This window comes from Caretta caretta, chromosome 5, assembly GCF_965140235.1.
Source record: "Caretta caretta isolate rCarCar2 chromosome 5, rCarCar1.hap1, whole genome shotgun sequence".
Lineage (NCBI taxonomy): Eukaryota > Metazoa > Chordata > Testudines > Cheloniidae > Caretta > Caretta caretta.
In genome coordinates, this window is record NC_134210.1 from 27,718,297 (window position 1) to 27,738,260 (window position 19,964).

A 19,964-nucleotide genomic window follows, 5' to 3' on the forward strand; every position below is an offset into this window, starting at 1 on the left:
TCTGAGCTGAGCTTAAAAGAGGATAGGATTCAGGAATAAGGGAGGCAGAGAAAGTACACAAAAAGGAGGCAGGAATGGGAGACTAAAGACAATGTTGTATAGAAGATAAACCCCCTTTATGACTTTTGTTGCTGGTGAATTATTTCCAGTCCTGTGCTCAGTCCAATGGACCATTCTGCTTCCTATAAACAAAAACCGTAAAGGGTTTAGCTATAGAGATGGGCTAAAAAGGAGGTGTTCATTTATGAAAGGGTTTTGGTTTGAGACTGAATCAGGACCAGTGTATAGGCTTGGAGTCAACATTGACGGATTCTTGCAAGCTGTTTATGTGAGATTTTGGCCAGAAATGGTGGAAATCATGTGAGATCAGTAGATTTCATGAGATTTCAACTATCTATATTAATGGAAATTTTGCTAGATCTTGGGAGAATCACTGTGGTTAGGAGACTTTTAGGATGCATCTAATCCAGAAAAGGGAAAATGGGCTCCTTCTAGTTTTGGATCTGATTCAGTAACAAAACTGTAGGGTTGGGTTTGGACTGGAAGATTTTGAAGGTGTTTCAGATTTGAGGTTCCAGGTTTGAGGTTCCAGGTTTGATCCATCTCTACATCTGATAACAATAATGACTTCAGTTGGGCCATTTCTTAGAGAATTAATGACTTGCTGGGATTCATCAGCTCCCAGCTGCTCATTAATCCCCAGGAAATGTTGTTGAGCTCAGACATTCTTGCTGAAATGCTTTCTGTTATACTCATACCAAAGTCAACAGAAATCTGCAATAACACTGTGGTCAGGTTTGCATGATTTGTCTTTTAGACAGTGAGCCTGATTCTCCTCTAAATTACAATGATGGACTCCATTGACTTCAATGGAGCTCCCTCCTGACCTACACGGCTGTAACTGAGAGCAGAATCAGTCCCAGCCTGTAAGTATAAGCATTATCAAATTGGATAGCATGTATTATACCTGGTCATGTTATTGTTTTACAACATAGAACATATAAATAACAGCACACAGCAAACATGGAAATATAATATAAAGGCACCTATTAAGCTCTTATCCGATTGAGTATAGTGGGGCTATTCACATGCTACACATTAAGCACACGTGTAAGCCTGTGGACTTGGTCCTAAAAAAAGAATAGGCAGGCTTTAGAGGTGGAAGGTTTCTAGGTCAAGTGCCTGAACTTGGAGAACAACGAATAGCTATGAGCTAGTGTACCCTGACAGGAGAAATACATTTTGTGATAGATTCAAAGTTAGGCCTTGCAAAGCTTGTCTTTGGCCAGATCTTCCACTGTTGTAAATTGACATAGCTCCATTGCAGTCAACAGAGCTTCTCTCATTTACATCAGTAAGACCCATAATGTTTTAATAAAACAGAAGGCCAAATTCTGCCCCATCGTATGCCGTTTAAACTTTGGCATACCTTGCTATAGTACCTGCGACAGAGCCAATGTACTGCAATAGAGATTTCAGTCCACTATACCTCTAGTATCACAACACAGCAAATTTTTTAAGATGCATTAATAGTACAAGAAGGTGGAACTCAGTCCAGATCCATATAAATATCTTAACTTGCTTTAAAAGCACTTCACATAATTGCACTGACTTTCTAACGTTAGACTAAAACCCTGACTCACCACAAGCTGTCCGATCAATTGGACTGTGCATGAGCTTATGGTGTCTACCTCTCTGGAGCTCACTGCAGATTAGGACTGGAGGTAGCAATAACAGGCAGTAGAACTATTGGACTAGTACAGTATTTACCCACAGGAATAAAGGAAAGCTTATTAGAAAGACCGGCATCAGGAGGCTGGCAGATAATAAAGTATTAGGATCTTTCACTAGCTTGCTGCACCTGGAAATACTATTTCAAGTTTCTCTTAGCTTCAGGGGAAAAGAGCTCTCTGAATTTTCCCATGCACTGTGAGTGATATTTTAAATATCTGGATGACTCTTTAGAAGTGCATATATGTGTGTGTATGTACATATAATGTTTCATATAATAAAATCATCCAGTCCAATTATTGCCTTTATGTAAATACTTTTGTTAATCTTTGGAACTGAGGTGTCACCTGAGGTGTCATTTATGGTTTCCAGTGAAACAATTGGAGATGGGCCCAAATCAAAACCCATATCCAAGAGCTCCCCAACTTCTAGGGTTTTTGAGATCCAAACCCAGACCAGGGTCTGAATTTTGCACATGGACCAATCTTTATTAATGTTTGGCTGAGCCAAAATATGAGATCTGAATAGCTCCAGCTGACTGGTAGTATATGTTCTGAAATGGACCAGACACCGAGATTAAATACTTGGTCATGCTGGGAGTCTTAAACAGCATCACAAATAACAAAATTATCATATGCAGAGCTCAGCAATGCCTTACATATGGCAGTTGACAGTTTTGCCTTTGGGTTAACCTGTCCTGTGACGGTGACACAGAAACAAGTAAGTCCTTGGTCTTCCATAAAGGGAGGCACTCCTTTCAGGTCACGTTTGATAGCATTAGCAGAGTAGTGTGGGAGGAAAATTTCAGGGGGCATCTGCTTCCATTGGTTCCTGATCTGTGTACAAGGAGAGGTCACACATTTCTTCACCATCAGAAGCAGCAACAGCCCCCTGGAAACAGATAATGAACTCCAGCATTTGGCTCAAGAGGGGAATGTATGTGACTTAAATTTCAGCAGCCAAAGTGTGTGACTGTGAGCTCCATAAAAACTTTCTTCAGACTTCAGAATTATGCTGAGAAATGGGTCTAGGTCAGTTCTGTAGATCCCTGTGGGGTAAAACTGCAGCTTGTCAGGAAACCCGTGACCTTGTTTGTGTGTTTTGTTTGTGTACTGAATTGGCATTGTTGCAATTTTCCTAGGGGCCTGCATGGAAAATATCATGTAAGATATTAATGTAAGATATCTCATCCAAGCAGCATAGCACACAATGTCATTTTCAGTAACATGAAACAGATCTGTTACTTTTTTGTATCTTCTTTTTCTTGTCTCTGACAGGATGTTGTTATTGGCGATTTAAAGCCAAACACTCCACACCGCGTTAGTGTAGGATCTTATGGCTGGGCAGGAAAAGGACGACCCAGCATGCCCAGAGACATCACAACCTTATCCCAAGGTAAAATCTGTGTAAATAGCTTTCCATTATGAAATGGCTGAGGCAGAGTTAATCCAAGACATTTCATTTTGCTGGCAGGTAAACATAGAGCGAGAGCTAAAATTTCTGTTTTGCTCAAAGTCGCTCATGTCAGAGGGCAGGCTGTATTTGTAGTGGCAAAATGGTCAGTAACATTATTAAAAGATTTAAAAGGATAAATGCCACCTGAGGTACCAGGGGCCTTGTGGACCCTTTATAAATGCCTGCAAGGGCATTTGAAGAAAGAAACCTCTTTCCTCTAGCATATTTCCTGCCTACAATGCAGCATGTGAATCCTAGCTAAATCGGATTAATGTACAGTACTTAAGTTTAAATATTTTTAACATAGAATTTTTACAAGTATGATTGTTTTGTGGTAAAACACCAGTCTGATTCTCGGTTCTGGGAGGAGTGTGTGTGGAGTTTTGTGTCTATAAAATCTGTCTGCTTTTCTAATACTGATTACATGCCATTCTTTTGGCTTAGATAAATGCATGCCCCCTGACCCACCCTATCAGCCTCAGGTCGTAGTAGTTTCTGATTCAGAGGTTGCGCTATCATGGAAACCTGGAGTCAGTGAAGGAAGTTCCCCAATCCAGTACTATACCTTGGAGTTTATCAGGTAAATCAGGAATCTGAATTTCAGTATATGTGCACTACATGTATTTCAAAATATATTATTAGATTCAGTGCAGATGTTCCTCATTATTTATTCATTCATTTTATATAGTGCATTTATCACTCTCTCTCTCTTGCTCTGTGTGAAATGTACTGTTAAAATTTAAAATAAATAATCTCAATTGATATAAAGTCAGCAATAACTCCCACCCTTCGCCTTAAAGAAAATACCCGCCCTCTGGGGAAAGCCTGAGTAAACAGGGTTTGAAACATGCTCTGAAAGTCATCAAACTCACGCCCAAAGGGAGAAGAGAATTCCAGAGTCAAGGGCCTTCCCCTGAAAATGCCCAGCCCTCAGAGGTAGAAATGCTGGGACTGTCAGCTCAATTGTCTCAGCTGATTTTAGCTGTCATGTAAGAATATAAGAAGAGGTGGTATCTTGAGTTCGCAGGTCTCAAACCACTATGTGCTCTTTACTTTATGGATCTCCTTTACTGTTACTGTCCTAGTTTTTATGAAAAGTTATTAGAAAACCTTCAAGGAGATCCTACCATGAATTATCTAAAACGTGCAATAGTATATAATAGAGCAGGCATGGCCAAACCACGGCTTGCAAGCCACGTGCGGCTTTTTAAGGGGTCAACTGTGGCCCACTGAGCTCGGGGCTTCACCCCATGTTGGGGGGGAGGAGGAAGTGGAGCTGGCGCTTGCTGCTCGAGCCCCATGGGAGGGTGCCGAGGCTTGGGGCTTCACTCCATAGTAGGGAGAACTGGAGCTTGCGGCTTCAGCCCTGCGGGTAGCAAGCCAAGGCTCAGGGCTTCAGCCCTGCAGGGGCAGGGAGCCAAGGCTCGGGGCTTTAGCCCTGCTGGGGGAGGGAGCTGGTGCTCTTGGCTTCAACCCTGCAGGAGGAGGGGCACTGCTGCTTGGGGCTTCAGCCCCACAGGAGGAGAGGCACTGCTGCTTGCGGCTTTAGCCCTTCAAGTGGCGCCTAGGCTCTAGCTTCAGAATCACATGCTCATTATAACAGGAAATTGCATCACTCTAGTGCTCTGCAGACCTTGTGTGCTGTGATCGGTTTCCATGCTGCACACGACAGGCTGTGTTTACTGTTCATAAGTCGCAGTGGAATAGTTATAGATTGAAGTGTTAACCCTATGTTAATTTTGTGGGTGACACTGACATCATCAAATGGTAAGAAATGCAAGTATGAAGAAGAAAACTGAAGTTTTCAGCCAGAATGGGAGGAAGATTTTGCATTCACTAGTAAAGGTGGCAGACCCCTCTGTGCCTTATCTGCAATGCATTGCTTTCTCACTACAAAGCGAGCAACTTGAAACATCACTATGAACGGTTTTGTTCAATATCTTCATAAATGATCTGGAGGATGGTGTGGATTGCACTCTCAGCAAATTTGCGGATGATACTAAACTGGGAGGAGTGGTAGATACGCTGGAGGGGAGGGATAGGATACAGAAGGACCTAGACAAATTGGAGGATTGGGCCAAAAGAAATCTGATGAGGTTCAATAAGGATAAGTGCAGGGTCCTGCACTTAGGACGGAAGAACCCAATGCACAGCTACAGACTAGGGACCGAATGGCTAGGCAGCAGTTCTGCGGAAAAGGACCTAGGGGTGACAGTGGACGAGAAGCTGGATATGAGTCAGCAGTGTGCCCTTGTTGCCAAGAAGGCCAATGGCATTTTGGGATGTATAAGTAGGGGCATAGCGAGCAGATCGAGGGACGTGATCGTTCCCCTCTATTCGACATTGGTGAGGCCTCATCTGGAGTACTGTGTCCAGTTTTGGGCCCCACACTTCAAGAAGGATGTGGATAAATTGGAGAGAGTCCAGCGAAGGGCAACAAAAATGATTAGGGGTCTGGAACACATGAGTTATGAGGAGAGGCTGAGGGAGCTGGGATTGTTTAGCCTGCAGAAGAGAAGAATGAGGGGGGATTTGATAGCTGCTTTCAACTACCTGAAAGGGGGTTCCAAAGAGGATGGCTCTAGACTGTTCTCAATGGTAGCAGATGACAGAACGAGGAGTAATGGTCTCAAGTTGCAGTGGGGGAGGTTTAGATTGGATATTAGGAAAAACTTTTTCACTAAGAGGGTGGTGAAACACTGGAATGCGTTGCCTAGGGAGGTGGTAGAATCTCCTTCCTTAGAGGTTTTTAAGGTCAGGCTTGACAAAGCCCTGGCTGGGATGATTTAACTGGGAATTGGTCCTGCTTCAAGCAGGGGGTTGGACTAGATGACCTTCTGGGGTCCCTTCCAACCCTTATATTCTTTGATTCTATGATTCTATGAAACAAATCACAATAACTTTTCCTCTAAATATCCTCCTTGATCAGAATTAAGGAAAAATAAGCTAACCACTTTAAAATTACCCCTCAATAGTCAACAGACACTACTTTCGGCATTCCGTAAGGAAGCTGACACAAAGACTGAAGCTAGTTTTGTTATGGCATGGAATATTACTCGTGCAAAATGTCCATGATGGAGAATTTGTTAAGAAGAATATTGCAGAAGTGGTTGCAATTTTAGATCAAAGTAACACAAAACTTCAACAACTAATGCAGCAAATTCCAATTTCGCACCATGCTACAGAGAGGCGGATCTCCCAGATCTGTGCTGATGCAAGCAAGATGCAAAATGATCTAAAGAATTCTCTAGCATTCAGACTAGCTGTCGACAAATCCACAGATATTCAAGATAAACCACAACTAGTGATATTTGTTTGCTATGTTTCCACGGATGTAATTGTAAAAAAGAAATGTTGGACTTAGTGGCTCTAAAAGAAACAACCTGTGGTATTGACATAAAAAATGCATTTGACAAAGCATTGACAAATGCTGATGTACCACTGGATAAACTTGTTAGTGTTGCAACGGATGGAGCACCTGCAGTGATGGGGGAAAAAAGTAGGCCTTATCAGACTTTTGAAAAACGATCCTAAATTTCCAGAGTTTCTCCCTGTTCATTGCATCATCTGTCGTGAACATCTCACAGGCAGATACTTCAAGTATGAAAGTATTACAAAAACAGTCCTGGAAATTGTCAATTTCATCTGTTCAAATGAGAAGACTCATCAACCATTCAAAAATTTCATTGAAGAGCTGGATCTTGAAGACAACCTAACAATGTCTCTTTCGGCTGTATTGTGAGGGGGTTATCAACCAGCAATGTCTTAAATAGATTTGTGGAACTCCATCAGTGCTTTCCTTTGAAGAAAAGGAAATTCGCAACGGATGCAGGATCTGATGTTTTTCATTGATATTATGCAGCATCTGCAAACTCTCAACTTGGCACTCCAAGGGAAGATTATTTCTGACCTTACTCAGACAGTCTCCAGCTTCCAGAACAAGTTAAAGCTTCTGCAAAGAGACATAGTGTCAAGAAACTTGAACCACTTTCCCCATCTCAAGAGTAGGGTAAACACATTCCCTGAAATCAAAGTAGAAGTTCACAGAGGTAAATTACAAGGCCTGCTTAATGACTGTCAGTCCAGGTTTGAAGAGTTGCAGAAGCTGAGATCCTGCTTCCCCTTTTTTGTAAATCCATTCATGGTTGATGTGATCAATGACAGGTGTCCGATTCCCAAAACCGTGATTACAGAAACATCTACTGTAGAAATGGAACTATTGAAACTCCAGGAAGACCAGGCTCTAAAGATTATGCATAAATCACAGTGTACAATCCAGTTCTGGAAGCAAGTGCCAGGAATGAAGTATCCTCAACTCAAGAAGACTAGTGTGCAACTCATTTCAATTTTTGGCACAGCATACTGCTGTGAATCGCTGTATTCTGTGATGAAGTTTGTAAAATTGAAACATCATGCAGTCCTTACAAATCAACATCTGACTGAGCTCCTCCTTACTGCCTTGACAACATATCAACCAGATTTCCAAAGACTTATGACCAGGATAGAGACCCACAAGGCCTCTAGCTCTAGCTGTAATTAGCCGTGATACAGTAAGTAGGATGCTAATGTTTAAAAAAATGCATGTGTAAAGGTTATTCGTCTCTTGTGGCTCTTGAACTTCTAAAGATTATCGTATGAGGCTCAGAGGGTCAGTAAGTTTGGTCCCTGAGCTGCAGCTATAAGAAGTATGTGAGAGGTCAGCTATGTGTAATTGCACTTGCAGCTGTGTATTTGCATGCACAAACATACTGTAGTACCTAATTATCCAAGCAAGTATGCAAATTCATATTTATATGCAAGGCTACTTGTTTGTTTGTGTTTGCACATATTGTAAGGGCACAATATACTGGCATGTCTCTTCCTTTGGTTTGGTCCATTAAGTAAACATATGTTGATAAGTTTCACTGAAAGTTATTAGGCAAGAAGACAGATTTGCCTCTGGACTACTGTGTGCTGTGAGGTCAAAACATCTTTTTTTCATGCTTCATCTCATCAGGGAAACCACATCTAAAGATTTTTTTTAAGAGCTTGGTGTTGTAAAATTTAAAAAAACTGCAAAACCCCCCAAAACATTGATTCTCCTACAGCACAGTTACAGTCTAGAAAGCATAGATATAATGAAAAAGATTTCCCCATGCCGAAGGTTTGGTTCTGAATTTCTGTGATACTTTGCGTCCAAATCAGAGTGCCTGATGTTTAGTGGGTTTGAAGTGACACAATGATTACTGCATTTGGAGCTAGTACATGAGAGTGAAGGATGTCTAATAGGCATTATGTTAGGCTAGCTGTGGTTTAGAATTATCAGGAGATTGTTCCACTGCCTATTTTCCCAATATAATAGTGATCTGAATCTTTCCCTCTCCCTCCCCTTCTTTTAACTCAGCATGAAATGTTAGAAAGGGATTTGCTTGCGTTCTGACTCATTGTGCTTCTTGCACCCTCATTCTTTGTCCTGCGAAGAGGAGGCTGAAAGTTTATGTGCATCTGTGACAGGGCTGGGGGTGAGTGCGCACCGTCTTCCCTCGGGTGTAGGGGCGGGGTGTACGTAACCTGTGTTTATGCCTCCATAGCCGGAGTCAATATACTTACCCCGTTAGCAGGGCAGTGAGGCCTAATAGTCAAAGTCAATGTATCCGCCCCTATTAGCAGGGCAGTGCGACCCAATGGCCAGAGTCAATAGAAAAATCAATAGATTTGCCCCACTCAGCCAGGCAGCAAGGCCTAGTGGCCTAAGTCAATGGCTTTGCCCCTGTTAGCATGTCAGTAAGGCCTAGTGGCCAAAGTCAATAGATTCACCCCAGTCAACAGAGCATTAAGGTCTAGTGGCCAAAGTCATTATGTTTGCCCCATCTGTGAGGCAGTAAGGCCTAGTGGCCAAGTGGCCTCTGTCGGGGAAGGGGGGCCTCTTCATACAAAAAGTGGGGTGGTGGCAGCTGGGTAAGGAGGCCCAGGCCCTCCCTCTCCACCGGGCGCCAGTCAGAGCCCTGGTAGTGGCCAGAGCATGTGCCACTAAATCAGCGGGGGGTCCGACCGAAACACGCTGACTCAAAGTTCCAGGTCACTAACTGGACCACTGTCTAATTCTCCTGGGCTGCTTCCTACCGTGGTTCCCACTGCTACGGTCTGGGCGTCTCTGCTGTCTCTGGGTTCCCCATCTGCACTGTCCCCAGCAACTGGGGCTGGAGCCTACAACTTGTGTCCTTCCTCTCCAGTGGTCCCGCCCCCAACTGGAGCATGCCCAATAGAGCTGAGGGGGTATTGCTTCCTTAGCCTACAATGTAGGGTTAACTCTTCCCCATCCACTGTAGAGCAAGTGCATTCCGTCACAGCATCTCTTCATAATACCTATGGCCCATTAGCGAAAGTACAAGCCAGGTATCCCATTCCCCATTTGACAAGTTGAAAATGCATTCTTGAATAAAGTTACTTAGCTGCAGAGTACATACTTGCATTCTCTTCTATAGATCAAGAGATGTGAGTAATTGAAATTCAGTGTGTAGTTGTTTCCAGACTTTGGGAAAGAATTTGCTAACAGCACATTGTTTTGATAATATTGTTTAGTCAGAGGTTTTAAAATAAAACTCACAATGTATTTGGTCATTTTGGGGATTATACCCTCTTATATTTGGATGCTTCAGTATGTTTGTTTGGAGAAAGTTCAGTGAACCTTAAGCCTTAAATAGCAATTTGAGATAGACATTTCACTTCACCTGCATTTTCTTTTGCTGCATACGGTTTTAAGGCTAAATTACACTGGTATCAATCAGGAGTAATACCAGTGAAGTCGAATGGGATTATACCAGTGTAAAAAAAAAAAAAAGTGTATTCTGAATCAACCCCCCCTTGTCTTAAATAAATACTCTTCCAATCCGATACTTTGTTTTTGCAGAATCAGTAGCTGTACTTCTCTATGCATGTCTCTGGTTTTCTTGGACTGTGAATCTCTCGTGCTGGTAAAAGCAGCCTGCAGAAATGATGAAATTGTTTAAATCATTTCACTCCCCCAGGGCTAAGTTTCTTCCCCGTATCCTAGAAAAGCAACATGGGGGGAGTCTGCCACAGACAGGAAACCATACTGTCTTCATTCCATCCAGGTGGCAATTTTGGGATTAAAATCTCATGGAAATACAATAAATTAATTGCTTGAGCATATCTGAGTCTGATTTAGAGCTAACTTGTAAAATACCTATCTACTTACTGTTAGCAGTACGGTCCTTAAGGAATATGTAATCAAACAGTTGGTAGGCCTAAACAGGTGAGTGGCTTCTTTCTTGGATGCCTGCAGGAATAATTATTTTAAGTTTTCAAGCTGAGGAGTATTTTGAGAAGTAGCATGTCTGTGTGAGGTAAAATATTGGGCTTCAGATATGCTGGGTTTTTGTAAAGGACTTGCCTGTAACTAACACACGCACTTCTCAGCTCCACTGAATTTTCTGAAATCAGGCACTTTCCCTGAAATATTCAAAGACTCTAGTCCATTGGGTGCATAACTGAACTTCCAACTTTAGAGGAACTAGTTAATCAGAGTACACATTTTTGGCTAACATCTTCAGTACTCAAAAAACCCTATTTCAGCTGCATACATCACTTAATAAGTGAGCAGCTAAAGAGTCATCTACTTTCATTCAGTCTTTTTGGAAGTATTGATGCAGAGGACACTTGTTAATATGAATCTCCAGATATAGGGAAAACCTGGCCCCTTTTCCTGTGGTTGGTGGCAATGGAGGAGCCATCGACAGTGAACCAGGATGATTCTGCTGTTCAAAGTAGGAACAGGAGTTAAGGGAGGGCGTATGCAGTAGGCATACACCTGTTGCTTGGTCAGGAGCTGAGCTGTACGGTATGTCAGCTGGCAGCAGAGGGTAAGGGTCTGTCTGGAGTGTCAATAGCTGGGCCTTTCCCCTGTTTTCTCCTCAGACACCTGCAGAAGGGAGAAGGAAAGCTGCATGGTGCAGGAAACTAGAGGCTACAGCAACAGCTGCAAAAAGGCTCTGGTCTGGTGGGTAGCTCCCTTCCCACTGCCCCCTGTGCATTTCCATTAGGGTTACCATACGTCCGTATTTTCCTGGAAATGTCCGGCTTTTTGGTTCTTAAATCGCCGTCTGGGAGGAATTTTTAAATATCTAAAAACGTCCGGGATTTTGCCATTATTATTTTTCCCCAAAGAAGAGTTGATCATTCAAGAAAAAGAGTGAATGTTGATCACTCGAGAGAGTGCCTGATTTTCCCCCCGGCTCCCAGCACTTGTGGCATGAAACAGCTGTTTCGCGCAGCTGGGAGGAAGCGGGGAGGAGGGGGAACGTGGTGCGCTCAGGGGAGGAGGCAGGGCCGGGGGCAGGGATTTGGGGATGGGGTCCAATGGGGCAGGAAGGGGACAGAGTTAGGGCGGGGGCTTTGGGGAAGGGGTTGGAATGGGGGTGCGGAAGGGGCGGGGAGTGTCCTCTTTTTTGAATGTTCAAATATGGTAACCCTAATTTCCATAGCACCCAGAGGAGGGTGCTGAGAAGAGGATTGGGACCAAAATGAACCTCTTTTGGTGTTCCATTCCCTTCAAATGGAACTCCTCGTTTCTGTAATTCCATTGCAGTAATGAATTGTCACTTAACAGCCCAGATTATTTCAGTGGACATAATATGGTAGACTGTATCCCTCAACAGCTATCTATTCTTCACTGTAACCATGGATGCAAAGAGAACATAATTTACAGCAAAGAAAAAAAAAGTGCATATGATAGCGCTTATTCTAAATTCATGACAGAAAGCATCGCTCACATTTAAAACTCAACTCAAGGAGAAATCGCCCATACTCCATATCGGTGTAAATCCTTTCCCTGGTGAGCAGTCCAAGCAATGGGAATTCACAGTGAGAATCTCCATGGGAAAATCCTCTGTCCAGGGTGCATGGAGCCAGGACTTGTGCCTGGTGCATCCCCGCATTGTGGGGTCAAATGGCTGGTGAATCTGCATAGTCCAGACACACAGAGAGCCCTCTGTGGTCACAGAAGATAGAATAGAATTTCCACTGAGGGGTCCTTGGGACAAGGACTGTGTTTGTATTGTTTGTACAGTGTTTCATAAAGTATTGCATGCCATGAAAGAGTAGTTGGATGGGGAGGCATGGACAGATTTCTCAGTTGCTCTCCAGAGTCTCCACTTCCATTTTTTTTTTTTTAAAAAGCAATTCTAGCTGTTATGTACAGTGAAGTACAACTGGTCTGAAATTTCCCCCCTGAAAATATTTCATGTGTTTTTAATGGGAAATACACTTTCCACACAATTGAAATTTTACACAGTAATATTTTGATTTTTGACAAAAAAAATTCTGTTGGGAAAATCAAAACAAAATATTTTATTTCAGGTCAGTTCAACCCAAATTGAAATATTTCAGTTAAACTGAACCAAAATATTTCATGATGCAGTGCCTCATGGATGTTGTAGTTCAGATTCTTCATGCCTCCATTCTCTCTTCTGGTCCAGGCTCCTTGGCTGGATTACATCTCTCATGATTCCCTGTGGTTTCCTTTTACTGAGTCATGTGCTACAACATGGGAATCACATGACTGGGGTGCATCATGGGAGATGTCTGACCAGGGAGCCCAGTCCATAGGGTACAAGAGGTATCTGATCTACAACTCCTATGAGGCACCATCACACCATAGGTGAATGCAGTCCAATGTTGAATGTAGAATATAAGGGTTGGAAGGGACCCCAGAAGGTCATCTAGTCCAACCCCCTGCTCGAAGCAGGACCAATTCCCAGTTAAATCATCGAATTCCCAGTTAAATCATCTTTTTTTTTTTCTTGTCTGCTTTCTTAAAAAAAAAAAAAGATGATTTAACTGGGAATTGGTCCTGCTTCGAGCAGGGGGTTGGACTAGATGACCTTCTGGGGTCCCTTCCAACCCTTATATTCTATGATTCTATGATTCTATGAACTCAAAGCTAAATGTTGCAGTTTGGTTCAACAAACCAAACTAAACGATTATTTCAAATAGAAATGTCTAAACAAAATGTTTTGGTACTTCCAAATTGAAAATTTCCACGATTTCAACTTTTCATCCTGATACAGGATGAAAACGAATGTTGAAATATTATAATTTCCTGTGGGAGAGGAATTCTGGTCTGTTTTCCTCAGCTCTGTGGTAATGAAGACTTTCACACCATAACCTGAGTGTAAGCAATGCAGCGCTGACTGCTTGAGTTTGCAGAGAGCCTGAAACAATATCTCTGACATGTGAACTGCCCCATTCATTTCAGTGAGTGCTAACTCAAGTGCCCAGAGATGATACTTTTAATGTCAATATTGTTAACTATGTCGCTGCTCAGACCATACAGGAAAAGAGAAGAAGTATCATATTATGAAGAATGACATCTTTGGAAAACATTTGTGTGTGTGTGTGTGTGTGTGTGTGTGTGTGTGTGTGTGTGTGTGCACCAGGGAAAGATAGGGCTGTGGAAGATATATAAAGTAAGAACGGTAGGCCTATAACAACATGTCATTTGAGGGCATGATTGGTTTCATTTTCCTGAAGGGGGCTCAACTTTCAAAAGTTTGGGAAATGCTGTCATAGTACAGTGGGGCCCTGATTGTGGTTCTGAGGCACAATCGCAATAGAATGAAAAAGCAGGATGTAAATAACAATAATAATGCCCCATAATGAGTTACCTCATATGTAGAGTATTTTTTCGTGGCAAATATGAATTCCCTATAATTTTTGTTAATTTACTGTGTATAGGAGCATTACAACTAATATTTTGCAGGTCTGAGCTTGTTACTTGGGCTAAGTAAAAACATGGCTTTAAAGGGCTGAGAACTATAAAATTTGGATTATTAGCAGATGTTTTATTTTACTAAATTATTCCCAGCTCATTTAAAAAGAAATTTCAAGTGCTTATGAATTTGTAGTTCTTTACAGTTCAAAGGTTTCTTTTTTAAAATTCAATCAAACATTAGATTATGTTATAAAGTAGCAACACAAATGTTCTAGACACACACAGGACAAAATTCAGCTCTTAGTGAAATCTGCCCAATCCCAATGATTTGGACCATGTGGCTTATTATATTTTAAAACATCTCTGTTTGACTTTGTGCTTAATGTTGGCCAAATCCTGCACTCAGTTACACCATGCTTCTCCAAACACTGCTTTGAAGATGCACTGCTGTAACTTAAGAGCAGAAAATGGCGCTCTAAGTCTTCTGGTTTCCTCTTAGACAGATATATTGTATTGAGCTCTCTGATGAGGGTCAGATTTATACACAGTATTGTAGCACAAAGGGTTATTCCCAGTGTGTCAAGGGAAAGGAAACATAGCTGTATGAAGTGATTGTAGAACCAGTGGTGAGCTGGAGCCGGTTCGCACCAGTTCACGCGAACCGGTTGTTAAATTTTGAAGCCGGGTTAGAACCGGTTGTTAAAGAATACAAGGAACCAGACAGTGTGCTGTGAGGCAACTAGAAAGCTTTTGAATGCTTTAACAAGAAAACACTTAAGCCCATGGTTAACTTTAGGCAATTTTTACTCATCCGGCGGTGCTCTGGGTCTTCGGCGGAACTTCGGCGGTGGGTCCTTCAGTGCCGCCGAAGACCCGGAGCGAGTGAAGGAACCTGTTCTTCATCTTTTGGCAGCTCATCACTGTGTAGAACTGATTGCTCTCTCAGTGAGCCTTACTGATGTAAAAGTTGACATAAACTGAACTTTTATGCAGGACATTTCTAAACCCCAGAGAACAAGAAAACATTGAAGTTGGCTCACTGAACATAGTGAGCTGAGTTTATCACAAATGTTTCTCTATCCATCTGTTTGCCATTTTATCATGTTATACTGATTTGTTAATACAGAGGACAGGCTGGAAAGTAAAGGTCAAGTGATAAATCTCTCTGTTTTTAACTGAATGCATTTAGTGGTTTGAATACTCTTCCTCTGTTATTGTTTCCCTAGAAGAAAGGCCTGCAAAAGAAAATTAGAAAAAGTCAACAGTAGCCTAGGATCTTTGGAGACTGAACATATCTCTGCAATCCACTCTCAGGAAGCTATGTCTCCACATGGTTTCTCCTTTTAGATGTGTATATTCCCATTCTGGTGCATATGGTAGCTGTATCCATTATATTATATCCACAAGGCTATTTTTAATTGGCAGGAATTATTTGTATTATTATTAGATCCAACGAGACTTGTACTGGAAAACTGAGATTGCTATTGAGAAGTATATATAAAGAAAAGGCATCAGCAATCTTTAATTTGGAAAATGTTGCATGTTTTCATTTTGGTCATTTGGCCCAGGCATGGAAAGGAGAGTGGGGAACTGGTTATAGTTTCCAAGGCTTCCCCCTGCTTCTTGCTTAGAGGAAATTTCTTTTGGCTTCCCTGTCTAACACGATAAATTTGCTATTGAGATGGATTTAAAGCAATATTTTTAGCTGAGTCATCACATCTTGTGCATTTCTGTGAAGGGTTTATTTTTTAATTTTTTTTTAACTGATTTCTTCTTGCGGCACCCAGTGAGACAATCAAATATTCACATTGCCAGCTCTTGGGTTATGCCCTAAGCAGGATGCAGGTAATAGTTGCAAACTCTTGTTTTATTAATGCACCCACCCTACTAGCACAAAAGACATAAAAGCCTGGATGATTCAATAAATCTTGTATTGACTAATAAAACATATGGTAACTTTCTGTTCCCTGCAGCTGCAAATAAACAAGAAATGCAAAATGCCTGTTTTGTGCTATAATTTTCATTAGAAGACTGCTGGAGATATTTGCAACTAGCCCTCTGTAAACAATAGTAGATTCAGGAAGCACTTGGAGGTTATTTCCTGCAATAAATATCAGAAGGACATCTTAGTAAAGGACACCAGGATAATTTTATTTTGAAGGTCATTTCTTTCCCTTTTTTATTTTCAGCTACTTTAATCTGAGTTTCTTTGAGCTGGCTTCATGTTTAAATTTCTGGGTTTTTACATTTGTTTACTTCCTTCCATTATGTTTTCTCTTTGGTGGTACAAGTTAACTCTTATGAAGAGTGGGGACTGTGTCAAAATATCAGACTAGCTCCCCTAAGGTCAATTACAGAACAGGCAGATGCAATGCATGCTTCCCTTCCAAAAAAATTCATTACGTTAATACATCTAGTTTCTCTGGAACTTTTGTTTGGGCCGTATTCTCATGTGAATGATCCCCTAATTTCAGCTGGTCTGTTCATACGAATAAGGCAAGCAGGATTTGGCTTTCTGCTTTCAGTATGATTAAGGCTAAGATTTAGACACGGGTATTTTTGGTAAAAGTCATGGACAGGTCACGGGCAATAAATAAAAATTCATGGCCTGTGACCAGTGTTCCCTCTAATTTTTCCCACGCATGTGCAGAATGAATTTTGTTACGTGCACCAATATGGAGGTGATGTGTGACACATCACCTCCATATCGGTGCACATAATAAATCTCATGTGGTGGGGGTAGGGCCGAGGGGTTTGGAATGTGGGGGGGGCTCAGGGCTGAGGCAGAGATTGGGGTGTGTGGCGGGGGTGAGGGTTCTGGGGTGGGGCTGGGGATGAGAGGCAGAGGGTTGGGGTGTGGGTGGGTGAGGGTTCTGGCTGGGGGTGCAGGCTCTGGGGTAGGGCCAAGGATGAGGGGTTTGGAGTGCAGGCTGCCCAGGGGCTACGGCGGGGAGAGAGGACTCCCTGCAGCTCTCTCTCCCCGCAGCAGCACCTGGGTTGGGGGGAGGCACCTCTCCCCTGGACACGGCAAGTCCGGGGCAGGTCCATGTGGGGCTGAGTTGGGCCTGGGGGAGGGGCGCCTCTCCCCCGGCCACAGCAGTCCAGGTCAGGTCTGTGCTGGGGCCAGCGGGGAGAGGTGCCTCTCCCTGCCATGGCAGGATCCGTGCTGGGGAAGAGGCATCTCTCCCGCTGCAGCCCTGAGCCCCTGTGTGGGGCTTAACAGGTAGCTGTGCAGCAGTGCAGATTAGAGGGAATTTAGCTTGTGACCTGTCCATGACTTTTACCAAAAACTCCCCTCACTAAATCTCTACTTTTGGAGCTGCTGCTCATACAGTCCCTGGAACCAACTGTCTGGGGCCTCTTGAGCAGCAGCCGGTGTGGCTGGCCCCGGGGACTCCTGGAGCAGCTGGCCCCAGGTTGCTCCAGCAGTGGCAGGTGCAGCTGCCCAGGGGGCACCTGAGAAGCTGGCCCTGGGGCCAGCTTCTCGTGCAGCTCTCACGTCAGCTGCACCTGCCACAGCAGAAGTCACGGAGGTTGCAGAAAGTCACGGAATCCATGATTTCTGTGACCTCCGTGAAAGAATCGCAGCCTTAAGTATGATTCAAGATTTAACTAGGCATCTCCTCGGAGCAGTGATGGGAATTGTATTACTTGTTACTGAATCGACATACCTAGAACAGATTCTTCTTTCCCACCATTATTACTCCAGATTTACACTGATGTATCTGAGAGAAGAATTTGACCCCCAGTTTTCCAATGGAGATTTGTTAATGGACACTTAATCATAAAGCAAAACAATCATTTTCAATTTAGATTCTGATCTTGGTTACACCAGTGTGAGTCGGGAGTAACTCCATTGACATCAAGTTGCAAAATTTTACTAAACAGGTCAGAATCTTGCCTGATGTGCCATTCTGTAGATTCAAATGTAGCATTTGAATGTCCTATTAAGATATCCACATTTGAAAATTGTGCTCACAAAATCCATACAAAAGGCTAGGAAAAGAAGGGGGGAAATATATAGCACACTTGAATTGAGAAACAGGCTTCTAAATGATCTTATAATAATTATGAAAAATTAGAAAAAAAATTTCCGCATACACTATGTTTCTGATTCTACCACCCTTACTTATGCTGAGTAGCATTACTTCACATGAGTAGCCTCATTGGCTTTAATAGAGCAATTTTCATGAGTAAATGCTTTTCCACTGTGGTGTGCGGACTCGCTTCTACGTACTTTCTAGCCCCACAAACAGCTTGAAGACTTTCTGGTAAAGCATTGTGTGCCATTTTATTTACAGTGGTTATTTACAGTAAAGGGATCTGGCTGTCAAAGGGATCTGGGGGTCATGGTGGATCACAAGCTAAGTAGGAGTCAACTGTATAACACTGTTGTAAAAAGCAAACCTAATTCTGGGATGTATTAGCAGGGGTGTTGTAAGAAGACATGAGAAGTAATTCTTCCGCTCTACTCCACGCTGATTAGGCCTCAACTGGAGGATTTTATCCAGTTCTGGGTGCCACATTTCAGGAAAGATGTGGACAAACTGGAGACAGTCCAGAGAAGAGCAGCAAAAATGATTAAAGGTCTAGAAAACATGACCTATAAGGGGAGAATGAAAAAAATGGGTTTGTTTAGTCTGGAGAAGAGAAGACTGAGAGGGGACATGGTAAGTACGTAAAAGGCTGTTACAAGGAGGGAGAAAAATTGTTCTCCTTAACCTCTGAGGATAGGACAAGAAGCAATTAGCTTAAATTGCAGCTTAAGTTGGACATTAGGAAAAACCTCCTGTCAGTGTACTTAAGCACTGGAATAAATTGTCTAGGGAGGTTGTGGAATCTCCATCTTTGGAGATTTTTAAGAGCAGGTTAGACAAACACCTGTCAGGGATGGTCCACTGTAGATAATACTTAGTCCTGTCACGAGTGCAGGGGACTGGACTAGATGACCTCTTGAGGTTCCTTCTAGTCCTATGATTCCTTCCCACCATCTTTACAGACACTACAGCCTCAGCCCAACAGTAAAATAGAGCTCTCGGCTCCTGGGGCAAGGAGGAGAGAGGTCTCGAATGGCCCTGACTCTCTATAGACCCCAGCTCTGCCCGGCCCACTTCCCCTGCCCTTTGTACTTCCTTCCTGTGCCTTTTTTGTACCTCATTATTTTGTATACTTCTGGACAGTTTAAAGGCAATTAACATGTACAGCTAACTTTACTTATTTATTATCTTGTTTTTAATCCTAGGCCAGACCTTGACAGCAATTGGACAGTAATAAAAGAGCAGATCCAGATGGAATCCATGGTTCTAAAAGGACTTATTCCAAACACCAAGTACCAGTTTGCAATCAGAGCCGCGAATTCCTATGGATCCAGTTTATCCAGCAGTCCAAGTGACATTATCCGAACATTCAGTGAGTAGCATACCTTTTCTTAATTAAGGCTACCCTAAAAGTGAAGTTTTTAAAGGATCAGAGTTGTAAGGAACTCTCATTGAACACCAAAGCACACAAGCACCCTGAACCTGACACCACATGTGCTTCCTTTTGAGGTTTGCAGAATTCTGTGAAAGTTGAGCCACTGGTAAGATTCTGTGAGGTTATAGGCAAAAGCAGTCTCATACTGTTTCCAGGCTCCAGAGGTCATTGCCAGATATTTTTGGATCACTACTTACTGACTTTTGTGTCAACTTCATACAGAATTGATAAGCGAATGTCACAGGGAGAATTAAGACAGACAAGTTTATTGCTCACCTTTTTTGCAGTTCTTTAAAATTGAATTGTGTATATTGCATACATAATTCAAACAACTCAAAAAGACCAAAGCAAATCTATACTGCTATGTGAGAAGGACTGAGGATCTTGCACTTTTAAGCACAGATACAGGACTATTAGTATGAACATGTAATTATACCCTTTTGATTGGAAACTGCATGGAGAAGGTTATATTTTAGGCAGAACTGCATTCAAACACCATTTAAATAATCACCCACAACCCGGTCTTCCTATAATGTTGTTTGTTTGTGGGTTTTTTGAGGGGGGATTTTAATAAACCCATACATCCAGCTGCCTT

The 19,964-nt window shown here is 42.5% G+C and overlaps 1 protein-coding gene across 2 annotated transcripts in view; it reads left to right on the top strand.

The window, feature by feature from the left end:
- EGFLAM (EGF like, fibronectin type III and laminin G domains) overlaps window positions 1-19,964 on the top strand; it is a 128,808-nt gene that overhangs the window by 41,183 nt on the left and 67,661 nt on the right. For both annotated transcript variants that reach the window (XM_048851259.2, XM_048851260.2), the window contains exons 5-7: window positions 3,009-3,126; window positions 3,631-3,766; window positions 19,140-19,306. In XM_048851259.2, coding sequence (XP_048707216.1) covers window positions 3,009-3,126; window positions 3,631-3,766; window positions 19,140-19,306 — 421 coding nt within the window. The remainder of the gene's footprint in view (window positions 1-3,008; window positions 3,127-3,630; window positions 3,767-19,139; window positions 19,307-19,964) is intronic.